Raw genomic sequence first — 17,193 nt, forward strand, 5'->3', positions numbered from 1 at the left:
TCAGTTGCCACTAATTAGCAAGATTTCAGAAATAGGCGCACTTACCTGAAGACTCTCGCTTTTAATCTCATCAAACCTCACCTGGAAGAAAGATTTCAGTACCAAACTTTGCCAACGTCCCTACAAATAAGTATTGGAGGTATTTTAGGAAAAAAATGACCAGTAGCTGTGGCAACTCCTTCAAATTCAAAATTTGCAAGGTGTTCCTTTTGTCCACGGTCCAAGGACTGGAAAACGCGCACACAATGTGCTACGTGCAAATCTTTCATTTGTAATGAGCACCAAAGCAAAATATGCCAAAATTATTTAACGGTTCCTATTTAGTTTACCTCAATTGTGATAAAAAAGACTCAATTAATGTAAAAAACCATATGTATGTTGATTTTTGTAATAAAAGTTTATTATCCTTTAGTAAATGCGTTTTTTTTTTGGGGTGCATCTGTACCCCAGGGTACTGTTAATGAAATTCTGATATGGGTACGGTTCTAGGGTTAAGAACACATAGGCAACTAATTTTTCCGTAGCTAGTCATTACTAAAACGATGGCTTATTTTATTGACTCTTAGCAAATATTACGAGGGGAGGTCCAAAAGTTCGCGGAATGGAGGGGATGGAGTGGGGATAGGGTAGCTCGCTTAGTGTCATACTAATTGGGCACTCATAATTAGTATATATATAACATTTCAACCCTATAGTGCCATTCGTTTACGAGTACTCGCCTGCTGAACAAGTCAATCCGGAAGCAAACTGCAACTATGGAGAAAATTGAACATCGCGCTGTGATAAAATTCCTTACCAAGCAAGGAAAAAACGTTCAAACCATTTTAAATGAAATGGAAGCCGTTTATGGAGATCAGTGCCCTGGTAAAACAATGGTTTATAAGTGGCATGGTCTTTTTAAACATGGTCGAGATTCAATTGAAGACGACTCTCGCTCTGGGCGGCCAGCTGACGCCACCACATCATACATCGTCGAAAAAGTCGAAAAACTTGTACTCGAAGACACACGTTTGAAGAAGAAACAATTATCTGCATTTGTTGGAGTATCAGATACAACTATTTTGCGTATCCTGCACGACCACCTGGGCATGACAAAAGTCAGTGCAAGATGGGTGCCGAGAATGCTCACGCCGCTTCAAAAACAGCAGCGCGTCGACGCGTCTAAGCACTTTTTGGAGTTGTGTGGAGACGAGCCCGTGCAGATTTTGGAGCGGATTGTTACTGGAGATGAAACATGGGTTCATCACTTTGAACCTGAGTCCAAACAGGAGTCCATGCAATGGCACAAAAAGGGTACACCACCTCCCAAAAAATTCAAGGTGTCAGAATCGGCGGGAAAGTTGATGGCCACTGTTTTTTGGGATTGTAAGGGAATATTACTCATTGATTATAAAGAAAAAGGTACCACTATAACCGGAGAATACTACGCACTCATATTAGAAAAGTTAAAGGAGTCAATTAAAGAAAAACGTCGAGGAAAATTGGCCAAGGGTGTGTTGCTTTTGCAAGACAACGCGCCGGTTCACAAGAGCCGAGTTGCCATGGCTGCTCTGCACACACATGGGTTCGAACCACTTGTTCACCCACCCTACAGTCCAGACCTGGCTCCTAGCGATTTTTATTTATTTCCAAATTTAAAAAAAGAGCTAAGGGGAAGGAAATTTTCCGACGATAATGAAGTGAAGGAGGCAATTTCGGCCCATTTTGAGGCCAAAGACAAAAAATATTTTTTCGATGGTTTAGAAAAATTAATTCATAGATCGAATAAATGTATTAGACTTAAGGGTGATTATATTGAAAAGGAAAAATAAATTTATTGTTATATTTCATTGACAACCCTTTCATTCCGCGAACTTTTGGACCTCCCCTCGTATCTCACCAAAATTATATTTGCAAAGTATGTTATTTTTGGTAGGCTCTAATAGGTTTTATTTAAAGCAGGCACAAAGACATTGAGATTTCGAAATTAGGTCAAAAAATAAATAAAATGTACCAAAACGTTACAATAAAGGGAGCAATAACTGAGACTTGAAATACCGAGTACGTACTTCTTCTCAACGTTAGTGAATTCTTTATAAGGGAATGTGTTCACATATTGTTTTACTTTACCTTCTTTCGGATTTGTTATTTGAAACTTACAAACAACGCTTAGAAAGTAGGTTGTTATTCAAAGGTAACAAAAGCAACATTACATAGTGTTTACGAGTTATTTGAATAGAGGATACAAATTAGTAATAACTTTATGTACTTATTTATAACCATGAAGAAAAGGACTTTTAATCACTGAGTCAAAATATATCCGTTTATAAAAAATTTGCCGCCTCTATGTATCACCTATTACTCTGCCAACCTTAAGCTTTGTGGGCCGTTTGTTCTATACTCTTCAATGTGCGGTACTCATCAATATTTTATACAAATGTTACCTACACCAATGCAAGTAATTAAACGCATAATAAACTTAAAAAAACTTCTACCGAGCGAAATAAGTAACATTAAAGTAATCGTTAATCCACCAATCCTTCATCAAATTTTGGATAACGTCCAATCCAGTCCAACGAAGTACTTTGTGAGATAGAAATATGTTTTCGATAAACATTGTCTCGCTTCAATGAGTTGACAGCGCGTGATCCGCTAGTCGATGTAATTTGTCGAAAACTATCTTTGTATTATTGAAATATACAATAGTTAAATGATAAACGTTAAATATATATATCTTACAATAGATCTATCATTTTTGCGGAGTTCAGCCGGGTATTAAAATTTTGCTGATAGCTAAATTCAGATGTGAACTGAATTCATTGACATTTTTGCACATTTGCATATCATAATTGACAAACTTTTAATTCCACATTGATGCAATGACTAAGCTTGAAAGTCTTGAAGTTAGGAAACACAAGGATAACAACGACACAGAATTTAGTTTATTTCAATTATTATTCTAGTAGTTAGTATACTAAGAGATACGGTATGCGGATACCTTCAAGCATTAGACAGCGATAGCGTCGAGAAGTTGGTGTGCTGTCTGCAGCATTTTTAGTGCGACTGCAAATGTTACGGCTACCATTTTGCTTTCTTAAAACTAAATATATGGCAGCACTTATAGCTAAAAATTGTTTTTTTATATTTAAATGAAACATTATTATTGATCATATAATTTATTGGATCACAGAACTAAATTTCGTACAATGTTTCTACAATGTTTTAAAGTTAATCAGTTTGAGCAACATCATTAATCACACCAATACCACAAAATTTTGATTCAAGAAAGTATGAGATACTACAGACAGTTACCTTTTTAAACATAACTTTTGACATTCAAGTAAAAATTCATTTAAACAAGTGCACACACAACTTGACAATTATAAAGAAAAAATTCTCATCAAAGGTACATACGTAAATTCAATATAAAATATGTTTTTCTCTTCTATATATTTTGCACTTTTAATTACGACTTCTATTGGATAATACATAGCATACTGATGATACTTCTTTTTTAAGGAAAAGTTAATATCGTGAAAAATTATACCATTAGATTTATAGACATTTAAAACCGTTCTACAAATAATGAAAGCAATTGCACTACAAAAATTGGATGAAAATTTTTATTACATAAATATGACTCTATATATTATATATGCGATGCGTATTAAAATATTTTGAACTGAGTTTGTACTTCAAATTAATTATAAATACTAGTGTATTTATTTATGTACTTAGTTAAAGCTACTCGGTAAGAGACGCATTTTAAAGGTCGTCTGTAAATTACAGGACACGTTAATAGTAACCACTTTTGAACTTTACAGAAAAGCAAGTATAAAATATCAAGGCTATTTCTAAAAACTGCAATCGACGTCTAAACTTATTTTTGGTGATATAATCATTTTATCCTTTATCCTGTTTCTTTGGTATTCGATGCTATTACAAAAAAAATGTGCATAAAATTATATTATACTTTCAGGGGTCCTTGTAAAATCCAATGTTATTATTTTTCCATATGTAAAAGCGACTTTAATGTACGAAGTATCGTCAATATTTCACATAATCCCATTTTGATATATAAATATTTGATAGACATTAAAACGATTCCAGTATACTACAACATCGTCTACGATTCCGTCAGTAAGTTTATATGTATCTCTGTTTCGCTCGCACAGGTCAATAAGATGCTGAAAGCAGCGTGGTGCGACCTCGATTTCAAGCGGAAAATTTACTTTTACTTTCGATGGTAAATATCGACCAACAAATCGCTCGAGTTGTTGCGCGATTCCATCTCTCCGTTGCGATAGTATCGGAACACGCCTCATCAGTGCAACGTTACGGGAAATACTAGAGTAATGTACGTTATATCTGAATCTCTTCTCGCTACAATTATAACAAAGTTATCGAAATAATTCGTGTTGAAATAGGTTCTATGACACAATAAACTATTTCTTAACATAACATGCGAGCATAATTTTTTAAATAATTTAATAATAATAATAAACGCTTATTTTTAAAATTAATACTGTTATTACATACACAACCTGAAACCATAATATATGCTTAGTATTTAATTAACAAACATTCAAATGTATATAATTTTTTTATGGACGACACAAATACAATAAAAGTTTTCGAGTAATTTTTTTATAACGCTAAACATATATAAACTCGAAAAAAATCTTAAAAACAGTACATATTAAGAGTAACAAGAATTAAAACGTTACAAAAACGTAAAGCCCAAAATTTTGGCACCATATAGGTTAAAGAATATTTTACATTAATAAACATACAGTATAATAAAAATTAACGTATATATTTCCATACTCACTCTCACAGTACAATAACATAGTCTACATTCTTGAATATATTATAGATAGAGTTTATGATTAAAAATAATAACTTACACTTAATCTGGCATGATAGTGTGCTGATGCAGACGTTATAATTCTAGAAAAGTAATATTTTATTAGAATGCTTTATTGCAAGGAATGCGCTACGTGGTTTCAATAGGGATTATGTACATAACACCATACATTTACTGTCGAAAATGTTTAAAAGGGCAATGGTATTTAATCGACGTTTGTTTAGATTTATTATATCAATACGGCTTTTATATATTTGTTTATTATGTTTTTAAAACCGTCAAGACATGCCTCTCCTCAGTATTTCATCTAATCTTTATAAAAAAGTTTCGCGTTCACTCCATTCTTACGAGTTTTTATTTACGAAATGTGGTATATATTAATATTGATTTCAATTATTTAAATACTTATTTTAATTAATTATATTAGTTTCTCTAGTTTTTATTTACTTCACAATATAATTAGTTCAAATGTTACTAGATTTTATTTAAGTGTGATTTAGAATTTGGTTTCGCCAGCGAGGTTTACGGACGATAAGCGTGTAGTATGGATACGAGATTTCTTTTCATTAACTTTGAATCCCGGATTTTATTGTTTGACGCTTTCCGTCCGCTCCCACGTTAGCTACACTACACAACTACTTACTAACTAGGTGCGATATAACACGAATCCAAATGTTAAAATAACACGTCACTCTTTATATTTATTTATAAATAGCTTACATGATTTCAACAATAATAACCCAAAAATAAAATCCTTTCAGGGCCCATTACTCTGCATACTAATATGTAACAATATTTAAATCTTCTCTTCTCAAAACACAAACTTAACATGGATATAACAATACTATTTCTGGCTTTCGACCATTTGTGGTTTGACAAATCCATCCAGACAACGTATCTACACTCTAAGTATTTTTGAAAATATTGAAGTATCAACTTTGATGTTCCATCACAGCTATTCAACACAACATTATGTTTTTCTATCTTTTGAGCAGTCCATAAAATGCTGTTTAGCTTATTTCCAGATTAAATCTGTGAAGAAACTAGCCCCAAGTTTCACTGGAACACTGTCCAAGAGCCCGAAATATTTTTGATCACATTATATTGCACACAAATTTAACTATTGATATTCTTAAGATCAACTACACTTGAGAGCAAAATAACAGGGTCAACATTTGATTGGGTCGGGTTGAAGTTAAAAAACATCTACATATGCTAGTATGTTATCAAACACATAAATTAAAAATTACAAAATTCTGAATTTAATATTATACAGGGATATTCTGAAATTAAGAAGTGGTCTGGGATCTTCTTCAGATGTTTGTATTAAGCTTAGGATTGGAATAAGTAACTGTAAGTGGCAACTAAAGAAACACTTGTACACAATAGTATAGTTATCTCCTTTTTCGTACAGAGAGTAAAAAACATAATATGTTAAAGACACACGTGAAAACTCACGGTATATTTGATTCAATGTTATATAAGCAAAAAAAAAAGTAAATTTGATTAGAAAGGTCATTTTTTACATTATTATTTATCATGTAAGGACACAACGTTGAAACTTAAGAATTTTTTACCACTTTTAACACCAATCGATTTATAATCTCATTTAAGAGACAATCAATATTATTAGAAAAATAATTCGCAGGTAAATTCTTAGTTTCTTTATATTTTGTCCTTTCAAAATAAGATTTAAATAATAAATGTTTCTTAAAGTATGTACCTACTCTAACTTTTACAAATTCTAAACAGTTACTTTTTTGCACATCTTACACTTTCTAATACTTTATATATCATTGAGCAAGATCTGAAGAAGAAGTTTCATTCCTAGTACCAATTGTAATTTATATGTTTATTAAATTGTTACTAATATAACTACTTTAAATTCAACTAAATCTTTTTCCATTTGAAAGTTAGTAATTTAAAAATTTGTTTCATTTTTTTTGCTAAAAAGTATATTATTCGGTCATTTCTGATTAGTAGTTTACTTGCGCTATTATTTAGATTAGACATGGCCAATATAAATGATATCTTAACACTCAGAAGTCCTAAAGAAGGTCACATTACTATTCGTAGATTATTATTGTTATATTCGTTCAAATATTGAAATGATAAATGTTAAACAAATAACACACACATACTATTTCTCGTAACATACATTGATATACAATATGAATCTATGAAATGTGAATTAATTATCTTCTTTTTTATCTAATAGTCCATACTAATGTTTACATAATGTAATATAAATTATTATTATATAATCATTAAAACAGTGAATATCAAGTTGATAGTTAGGTATGTTTTTGTTTTAATAAATATATAAACGTTTGAATTATCAATACATAGGTAGAAAAGGTGTTCAGTGCACTAAATTTTATATTGAATAGTGATATACCCGTGTATACATGTCATATTGAACGAAATATTTTATATAACTAGGGTAATGTTAGTTTATTCTAAATTTGCTATATAAATATGTATTTACAATAGAACCTTACTTATGTACCCATGGTCGTCAATCTTCTACCAAGTTACACACGTACGAGTCTATATACAAATAATGTATACTACATTTGGGAAGGAAAATGATTAAATGTTTGTTGAAATGTTTTCTGATGTTTCACTAATTTTCTAGTTAGGAATCTTTTGATAATATATATAATCGAATTATTACGATACTGTTACTGGCATTATTTCTTTTTGGTTTCTAGAAAACAATTCTTGAGTTAACGTATTTGAAATTATGATTGAAACGCACTATAGAAGTTAAGTTAATGATTAGTAGTTCCATTAAAAATAGATGACAAAGATTTACAATAGACTTAATTCTACCTATTTTTCTTAATAATGTCAAGAGAAATAATATTGACCTAAATATCTAAATACATTAACATATAAACTACAGTATAGATTTATTTTCAATATAGAAATTACACTTATTAAGTCTTTGTTTTAATAAAAAGAAACACTTATATACAAAAAAGAAATGTTACTAAAAATTAATTCTGTCAAAGGAATTGTAGTTTAAAGTGTTCTTAACTATCTCCAATATAAATAAACGTTATTAAAAAAAACAGATTTATATAATAATAAACGTATTTTAAAATTGTAGAATAGAACACATCATTTCATATTTTTGTTTTTTTTTTTCAATTGCCATTTATTTTAGAAAAAGGATTATTAATATTTATTCATTCTACGTGAAAAGAAAACTTTGCGTTTTTCTATTTATTTATCAACAAAAAGCAGTTTCTTCTAATACAAGATATAGATTGATCTAAAATCCTAATATCGTAACATGCTGGAATCGCCGGATCGATTGACAGTACTTGTATTTAATTTTCTTCGCCGAGTAATACCAAATCGTCAGCCACTACATCAGAAACGTGCAGGTAAATTATCCAATACATGAGATTAAAGCATACGAAGCATACGGGGAACACGATGCGCGAGTACTTGTCGATATCCGATGGCGTGGTGCCCAGTAGTTTGTTGATACCCTGTAAAATTTGTTTACCTTGACTTCTATAATTAATGTAACATTACAGCGCGTCAAGCTATTTCCCACAAAATTCGCTAGAGGCAGTTAATTAAACCATCGCATTGCGGTTACTACATACAAGCTCGCACCGCAATATATATGATGTAATTTAATCCTCGCTCATTATATGCATATATACAAAGTAAGATATATATACAAACCTTTGAAGCGTGCACCAGGTGCGGAGGTGGGACAGGCTCTTCCTCAGGTTGCGGTGGTGGTGGAACCGGAGCGGGGCCGCGAGCGCCATTGATGGTATTTTCGAGGGTACCTCCTTTAGAATACGCCTTAGGATCATGCACCTTGAACCGGACTTCCTGCGTATGGGGGTTGTAAGACTAAAATTTAGGTAGTTTTATGTTCTTTGGTACGAAAAAGTGATGGACTATTTGAAACAAGTTCTCACCGAAGAGCGACTCGGGGGCAACGGGCGGGTTAGAGTGCTCGTCCTCGGCGGTGGCAGCGGCTCAGATGGTCCAGGGGGTCCGTCTATTGCCATCTTTTTTTCGGCAGCCATTTTCTGAACAGCTGTGAATCGTTGCTTCCTCATCTGTATCCTTTTAGCCATGTAGCCGACAGTGGCGTACTCTGTAACGAAAATAATTTTTAAAATTTGACTTGACACTCAAGAGCGCAAAGCATTATTTCTATTCAATAATATGTGACAATATCTAATAGAAATATAGGTAACACATTAAATTAATGTAAAAAGTAACGCTCCATTATTTTCAATATACGGAAGTTACAATGCATTTTTAATAAAAAAAATATTGCCTGGTTTAATTTATGCCAGTAGAGAAGAACCACCATACCACTGGCAGAACTTAAACACTTACTGGCGCCAGTGAGCCCATACAAGTCCATGCCTGTCCATCACTACTCTCCTACTGTAATGGCACAATATAAACCAGGCATAATGCGCTTAAGATAACAAAATATGTACTTGTCTATCATCGTAAAAAAAGTCATCACGATTCAGTGACATTGATACAATTTAACTATTAAACATGACATATAAAATTTAAACCATTATATTAACAATACACAATTAAACCATTATTCCTCTATTGTTACCTAGAAGACTGGCGAAGACCATGACGAAACAGGTTCCAAGGTATACGTCAATAGATTTGACGTATGAGATCTTAGGTAGGGCAGCATTCGTAGACGACATCAGCGTAGTCATGGTCAAGACGGTGGTGACACCAAGAGAAACACGAGCCGGAGTTGCGTTCCGATTCAACCAGAATGACACCCAAGATATAATGACGATAAGGCCAGACGGAATGTAGATCTGAATCAAGTAGTAGCCCATGGAACGAACAAACTGAATCTCGCAAGCCAAACGAGAGTAGTTTCCTATAAAAGAAAAACATTAAAGTTAATAATGTTACTCTAACGAGTCGATTAACGAACTCAACCAGTAGTTAATTTCTAGATTGACTTGCCGATAAGCTTGTGAGTTGCATGCAAGTTAAATCACGCGAACACACGTACCCATGACGTTAGCTGAGTTATTTATAGGCTTATGATATTTGCATCGGTGCTTGATACCTGTGGTAAGGGAGATCTCCATTGCTCGCTGCCGATGACCGAGCACCTTGAACTGCGGTAGTGACACCTCGCTCGAAACACCCACTGAGTTGGGCCCCTCGTTCCACTTATATCGGATGTCCCGCATGGTGTAGCCGACTGTACCATGCAGATATATGGAACGATAAAATAAGCACCCATCGCACTGGGTTTTTAATAATATCCGTAACAGTGAAATACTCTTTCAACTACTAAATGTGATGTGTAAAATGATAGCATCGCAATTGTACATTAAAAACAACAAGCATTTCAATTTGATTTGAATTTGGTCTACATAAAATAAAAGCGGATTGGGTCATAATATGGTATATAGAATTGAATCATGGTATAAACAATTTTAATATTGTCTTATCAAGCCAGTACTAAATTAAAAATTTGAATGACTAAAAAAAATTAACTAAGTTAAGCCAACTTATATTGAATATTTTTGTCGCTCATTTTCACTAATAACTTACAGCTTTCGATCTCAATGTTGCACAACTGGCGATCCATAGGGAAATACTGCAAATCCATTGGACAAGAAGCGGTGATAGTCAGTCTGAAAAGAACACAAAATAGAATGCTGAAGTAAAATTAAAATGTAAGTTTAATTTAGCCGAATACAAACAAAAGATAGACTACTTAAATCCAGTAGTGTTATTTTTAGTAGTGATGGCTTTAGCATATTGTTTTTTCTATAATCATATATACCTTATGCTTCGAGTGATAGATCCAGAATGATGAATGCGAATGAATTCGTTGCTAGTAGTTGCAATGTGGAAGTAAGATTGTTTCTCGTTCACGAAGAAAGTATCCGGAACCCAAATGTTGCGTATAAACTCCGATCCGACAGAGAGTGTCTCAACTCCGGGTCTCTTCTTATACGCCAGCCTCGGGTCGGTCCAAAATTGACGGAAATAGAAGTCCAAGGTGAAATCCTAAAAAAATATTCTTTTATGAAATAAAAAAATTTTTAGTTAAAACATGGCAACATTAAGAGTTAAGCAGAATTAATGTTATTTTTTATTATTAGATATGATTTAAGTAAATAGACGAGCCCATATTTGAATTAATTGAAATGTTACAAAAAAATATCTGACTTCATACTGTAAAATATAAAACAAAAAACGTCCAATCAAAGTCTTTCAATTCTGTAAATAAAATAATTGATTGTTAAATTTTATAACAATTAAATTATTTTCATTCATGATGTCAGTTATTATTGCGGATCAAGTTGCTATTGACCCGGGGCCTAGGGCAATCAAACAATGAAAACAAAAAAACTTCAAAATAAAAATGAATTTCATTTCTATTGTATTAATAAACTTATTCAGGGCTGTCTGGATGCTTAAATCTTTTATTTGTACATACGAATACATACATATAATATATGTTAAATCCAAATATTATATGGCTCAGTAGCAATAAAGATCGTATATGAGAATTGCATGGATACTAACTAAATCTTATTTATTATTATATATTATTTCCTATTGTCCGGTCACGTCTTGAAGTGACTTTAAAAGTCCCCTTGATTTGGTTTCCACTAGGGGTCATACACCCTGGTCGTAAAATAATGATTTGGAACCCGGTATCAAGGGTATCTCCGCGTCAACTGATTTTAACACACCTTAGTTAAAATTTACCCATAATTTATTTCTTACGCGACGGTATAAATTCTGCCGGGAATCTTTTGAAAGTTATGAAACGTCCCTAAAACTATCAAAATTAATAATGAATTTTAAAACAAACGAAGAATTTAAAACAAAACATTGAAGTTTCCTTGTCGAAACGGAACTCTCGTGACAACGATACAATTAAACATTTAAAAACATTCATAGCAAGACTACTTAAAAAAAAAAGAAACAGTAAGGCGAATGGCAATGTTTGTGTGTTATACGCCAATCTGAGAGACAATAGTAAGATCCACAGTCACAACAAATACCTACTCAAAAACATAAAAAGCTTTAAACAAAATAACAACAATGGAGCAAATTTATGACAGTGTCTTGCTTGGAGAGATGCTTATTAGCAAGATATACATTTTATTATGTAGTTATTTTATTTTTAGACACACCCGGAGTAGAGCACCACAGCGGCCAATTATACTTTAAGTTATGCATATATATTCCCAGTATACAATTTTATAAATGACAATGAAAGCTAGTGGTGCACCGCCCGGGCTGTCTGCTCCATAACGCCGGCATGCTCGCAGCCTCGTGTCTGGGGCTGCTCGGTCGCGGCGGCGCCGGCGGCGGCGGCAAGCGGCGGACACCGCAGCGACCGAGACAAGCGTGAGCTGACAGTGGCGAGTACCATGAGCACTTCGGAGACGGAGCTGATAGAGAGCACATACATGGTGACGCCCACCTCCACTGGCGGACCTGCAATCAAGCCCAATTGTGAGTCGCGCTCGTTCCTTGCGCCGTGAAAACCAAACCAGAGGACGATGACGTGTGCGCCGGTGCTCCCTCGATCGAACGAGGACTACGCAACGTTATATTAATATCACTAAGGTCCATCGATCGACCGAGGGTAGCTATCCTAAATTCTTCGCTTCTTGCACTAACCGACCATCTACGTAAAAGTGTTCACTTAAATACCATTTTAACTTCAGACAAGGAGCTGATGGAAAGCACGTACATGGTGACTCCCACATCCACGGGCGGTCCTGAAACGTTACATCGGTTACATCACACGTAAATAACTTTGTCTTAGCCGTGACATCAACCACTACTCAACTGTGACCTTGAGTCATGTGTTCTTTTAGAAATCTCGACGATGTTAATAAAAAGTAATAAGACATCGTTGGACCAAAGAGTACTTAAGCTGCTTGAACCCATTATTTCTACTTGACATTTTTATTCAATGTAATACGATTTGGCTGTAATCTAAACTCACCGTCTTCTTGTTGCTGACCTTCTGTCTGTGTCCGAGTTCTAAGAAGTGATCTAGATTGATTCGAGATATACTTTTTATTATCATAAGGTGGCAAACGAGCAAACGGCCACCTGAATACGCCTAAAAAGCGAAGTGATCGCTACCCAAAGAGATCTGCAATTGCAAATGCGTTACCTACCTACAATTGACAGAGTAAGGGAAGAACGTGCGTCAAGTATCACAAATGACCAAAACTTGGTAGCTATTGGAATCCTATCCTTTCTCAACTGTTATTTAGTCATTTTCTTTTGCCCTATTTTACCCTTCACAAAATAAAAAAACTCGCAAATTCAGTCAAAAGCTATAATTTTAGTAAGTTATCAATAATATTATCATGAACTCACTTCGATCGAATTATGAAACTAGTCAAGTATTCAAACAGTTTAACGTCAAGATTTCTCCTCTTGAGTTTTGACTTTCTATTGTAATTCAGATGCACGGATCCATCCAATTTATCGTCTCAACAGCGCAGTTAATTTATGCATTAAATTTAAATATAACATTTAGCTTCAGTCGAAGTATCCATAATACGGTTTATATTTAATCTATAGTAGTAAGTTTGAATCTTGTATATAGATTTTTTTATTGTTTTACTGCCGAAAGTAATTTACTGGAAGATGTGCCACTGCAATTAGAATCGCATTACAACAACATCTACATTATTTCTTATAATTGACTAAAATTAAATGTTCATATACAGTAGACCTCTTGCTTACTTCCTTGGAGCAATGTAGCATTGTTCCAAAATATAAAGAAGTATATGCTTATCATATTAAAATTAAATATTTATAGGTCAAATTTTGTCTATAATAAAATAAATTATATTCGATCGCCTTTAAATCTTCATAAGACATTGATCGGATCGAAATCAATGACAATTCAATTTTCACATAGCCTATTAAATTGACGGTGTCTCTGCTTCCTTCCAATTACGGCGTGGGTTCGAGCAAAGAATAAGTAGGTTGATGCCTAAGTAGTAGCGTCGGTGGCGCAGTGGTTAAATATAAAGAAGTATATGCTTATCATATTAAAATTAAATATTTATAGGTCAAATTTTGTCTATAATAAAATAAATTATATTCGATCGCCTTTAAATCTTCATCAGACATTGATCGGATCGAAATCAATGACAATTCAATTTTCACCTAGCCTATTAAATTGACGGTGTCTCTGCTTCCTTCCAATTACGGCGTGGGTTCGAGCAAAGAATAAGTAGGTTGATGCCTAAGTAGTAGCGTCGGTGGCGCAGTGGTTAAGGACTGGATTTGTAATCTATTGGTCTATTATTCGATTCCCGCCATGTTAGATGAGCTGACATATATAAACTATAGTAGTAACGGTTTATTTTTCAACTACTTGCTTTGTCATTTAACATCAGGATACAAGTTCTTTAAACACTTCCATATTTATTTCGAGCACAAACCCTAGCTTTTCTTGGGCTGATGCATAAACAAATTACAGATTTCCTGGGTAGTCAAGACTATTCGCTGCTAAAAATCTTTCTAGTGGCTAAATTAGATTAGTAGTTTTTGAGGTAATTCGAAAAAAAACAATTAATTTGTTATAAATATCATTGTATACAATTACTGTACAAATTAATTGTTATTATCTCATTTTTACAAATTTCTATAAGTATGATGGGGGAATCTAGCGGTGTTCCACCTTAAAAGTAACGTTCGTTGACGTTTCACATTGAGACTCGACGCGGAACAGTAACCAAGAAAGCGCAACTTTTAAATGTGTCTATATGAAAAAGGTCGATCAGTGGTGCTTTTTTATTCCGTTGTTTGCGGAACTCACTTATACCTAATTGGTTATTTGTAAGGAGAAGCGAGAGTTTCTCTCGTTGCAAGGAATCAGACAATTTTTCTGTAAGTGGAAAACCAGGGATTTCTGAGATTGTACAAAATGTGTATTGTGTTTATCAAGTCTAAGTAGTTAATTAGTCGTTAGGATATGGATACATTTTAATTAACAATACGAGTATTAACCTATATTTTGCCGTTAATTAAGTATTGTTTTGATTTATTTTTAATTTGATTTCTGAAAGGAAACACCGCAACCACAAACACGTAGAAAAAGAAGGGTTACTCATTTTTTACATAACGGTTAATTAAGGTGATGGAAAGCAACTTAAGAAATGAAACAGGAAAGAAACAGGATTAAATATCGCTTATAAAAGATTTGTATGTTTGCTTCTTAAGGTTGCTTTCCGAGACCAAATATTTTTATTATGAATCATGAAAAAATGTTGATCTATGAATTTATATGAAAAACACATTGTTTATTAGACTATTCTTTGTCTGGTATCAATATTTAATTACATAGTAACATATTATTTTATACATCATCAACCTGTTCTTATCCCTATAGAGGATCGGCACAGTGTGTACTACTCCTCCATACATATCTATCAGCCGTTTTATCTGAATTCACTCCCTTCTAACGCATGTCCTCTTTCACACAATCCATCCATAATTTCTTTTATCTTCCGCTACCTTTATAGCCATCCACATTCAATCTCATTACTTTTTTGTCTATGTGATCATCATCCCTAAGCGTAACATGTCCAAACCACGCTAACCTTCTGCTCCTCAATTTCTCGCTACTTACAAATTTCCTCTGATATACAAATTCTTAACTTTATCTTTTCTTGGCACACCACACATCCATCTTAGCATACGCATCTTAGCTACATGCGATCTTCTTTCATGCCTTCTGATCTCCAAAGTAATAATTTTAAAATATTTCAAAAAATACCTCATCTATAGACTATTAGTTAAAGGTACGGATTACCATTCTTGCGATCGTGGGTTCGAATTCTGTCCAACTATTATTATGAATCATATCTTTGCAATTGCACAAGCTTCCATCTTATTTGAAATGGATTCAAGGAAACCTCAAAAAAGTCTAAGTATTTAAATTAAAAAAAATAATAACTCACCTCCATAATTTGGCCTCACTCTCTTGTCATAGCTGACGCTGAGTGAATCTAAAATCGCTGATATATTGACATCTCCGAACATTCCCCCTCCGCCAGCTCCCCTGCAAGACAATAGTATTATCTATAAACGGCATACCGAAGTCCTATTTATTTTTAAATTTGTATTTATCGGTTATAAGTAACCAAACGAGGTAACGACCACCACGATGCCTATTTTAAATAACTCTAAATTAAATTTATTTCGTCAACGTGTTTTCTATAACTGATCATATTTAACATTATAATAATTCTTAAGCTCTATCTTTTTCAATTAAAATTTTCACAGCGTAACCGTAGAATTCCACTGCCGTGGAACTTCTATAAATCATATTTTATTTGTTTTGTCAAATAAAATGAAAGTGATGGCAATTTGAAATAATGGAAGTTTCACGACAGAAGATTTATGTACAAAAATTCCAATTCCCTTTTTTATTAGAAGTGATAATTCAATTTCTTGCAAAATCACTTATTTTAGTTTAAAACAAGTTTTAAATAAATGCAATGAAATGTTGTCTTGTTTAATTCACATTTTATCTAATGGTTCAATAGATTCTATTTTGATCTTCAATTGTTTTGTGCGACGGTGTACAAAAACTCAATGCGCTATAGTAAAATGGATAAAAATAAACAGGTAACCTATGAAGCATGAATTACCTTTGAAAAATCGTCTACAATCACTTTAAACGATGACTATCCCATCCCATTCTACCATACTATATTCCAACATCATATTCGGAATCACCGAAAATATTTTTGCGAAACCCTTACCGAGATTAATGCATTGAAAATGCAAAATCATGCAACGAGAAAACTATTTTACCATCAACGATCGAGCCACTTTACGTTGAATGAAGTGAAGTGGAAAAAGCTACAGTTCAGGTTGCCCGATCCAGAGGTAAAAAAATTAAACGTGGCAACGAACTTGTGCCTTATAAAGTTATGAGCGGTGAACTGACATGAAATACTGTTCCGCACTACTAAGCATTTCAAGTCTATACTGACCAATTTAGGTCAAATGTATTCCTTTAAGTGACCACGATACCAGAATGACGCTTAGTATATTAACGTACATTATAATATTAATTGAATTAACATTACACTGCGATTAACAATAGGAATTGTATCAGCTTGTTATATGTTATGCATACATAGTTTGATAGGAGACAGGAATCCATTGCTTAGTTGTTTACACACGGATTTTTACGCAAAGACAGGTAACATGGCATAAAGTATGCTAAGACAGGTAACATTTTCTCGCTTGGAAATCTAGAATCGTTAATTCTGATCATAAGTAAAAAATATTAAATA

General features: G+C 33.4%; 1 protein-coding gene across 1 annotated transcript in view; it reads right to left on the reverse strand.

The window, feature by feature from the left end:
- Positions 1-8,110: 8,110 nt before the first annotated feature.
- The window catches only part of LOC106717046 (gamma-aminobutyric acid receptor subunit beta), a 33,626-nt gene continuing 24,543 nt past the window's right edge, over positions 8,111-17,193 (reverse strand). The window contains exons 2-10 of the mRNA XM_014510733.2: positions 15,847-15,947; positions 12,566-12,633; positions 10,674-10,900; positions 10,439-10,521; positions 9,945-10,082; positions 9,465-9,749; positions 8,797-8,978; positions 8,552-8,728; positions 8,111-8,349 (exon numbers count right to left, since the gene is read on the reverse strand). Coding sequence (XP_014366219.1) covers positions 8,185-8,349; positions 8,552-8,728; positions 8,797-8,978; positions 9,465-9,749; positions 9,945-10,082; positions 10,439-10,521; positions 10,674-10,900; positions 12,566-12,633; positions 15,847-15,947 — 1,426 coding nt within the window. The 3' untranslated portion in view covers positions 8,111-8,184. The remainder of the gene's footprint in view (positions 8,350-8,551; positions 8,729-8,796; positions 8,979-9,464; positions 9,750-9,944; positions 10,083-10,438; positions 10,522-10,673; positions 10,901-12,565; positions 12,634-15,846; positions 15,948-17,193) is intronic.

The sequence above is a fragment of the Papilio machaon genome, chromosome Z, assembly GCF_912999745.1.
Source record: "Papilio machaon chromosome Z, ilPapMach1.1, whole genome shotgun sequence".
NCBI classification, from domain to species: Eukaryota; Metazoa; Arthropoda; class Insecta; order Lepidoptera; family Papilionidae; genus Papilio; species Papilio machaon.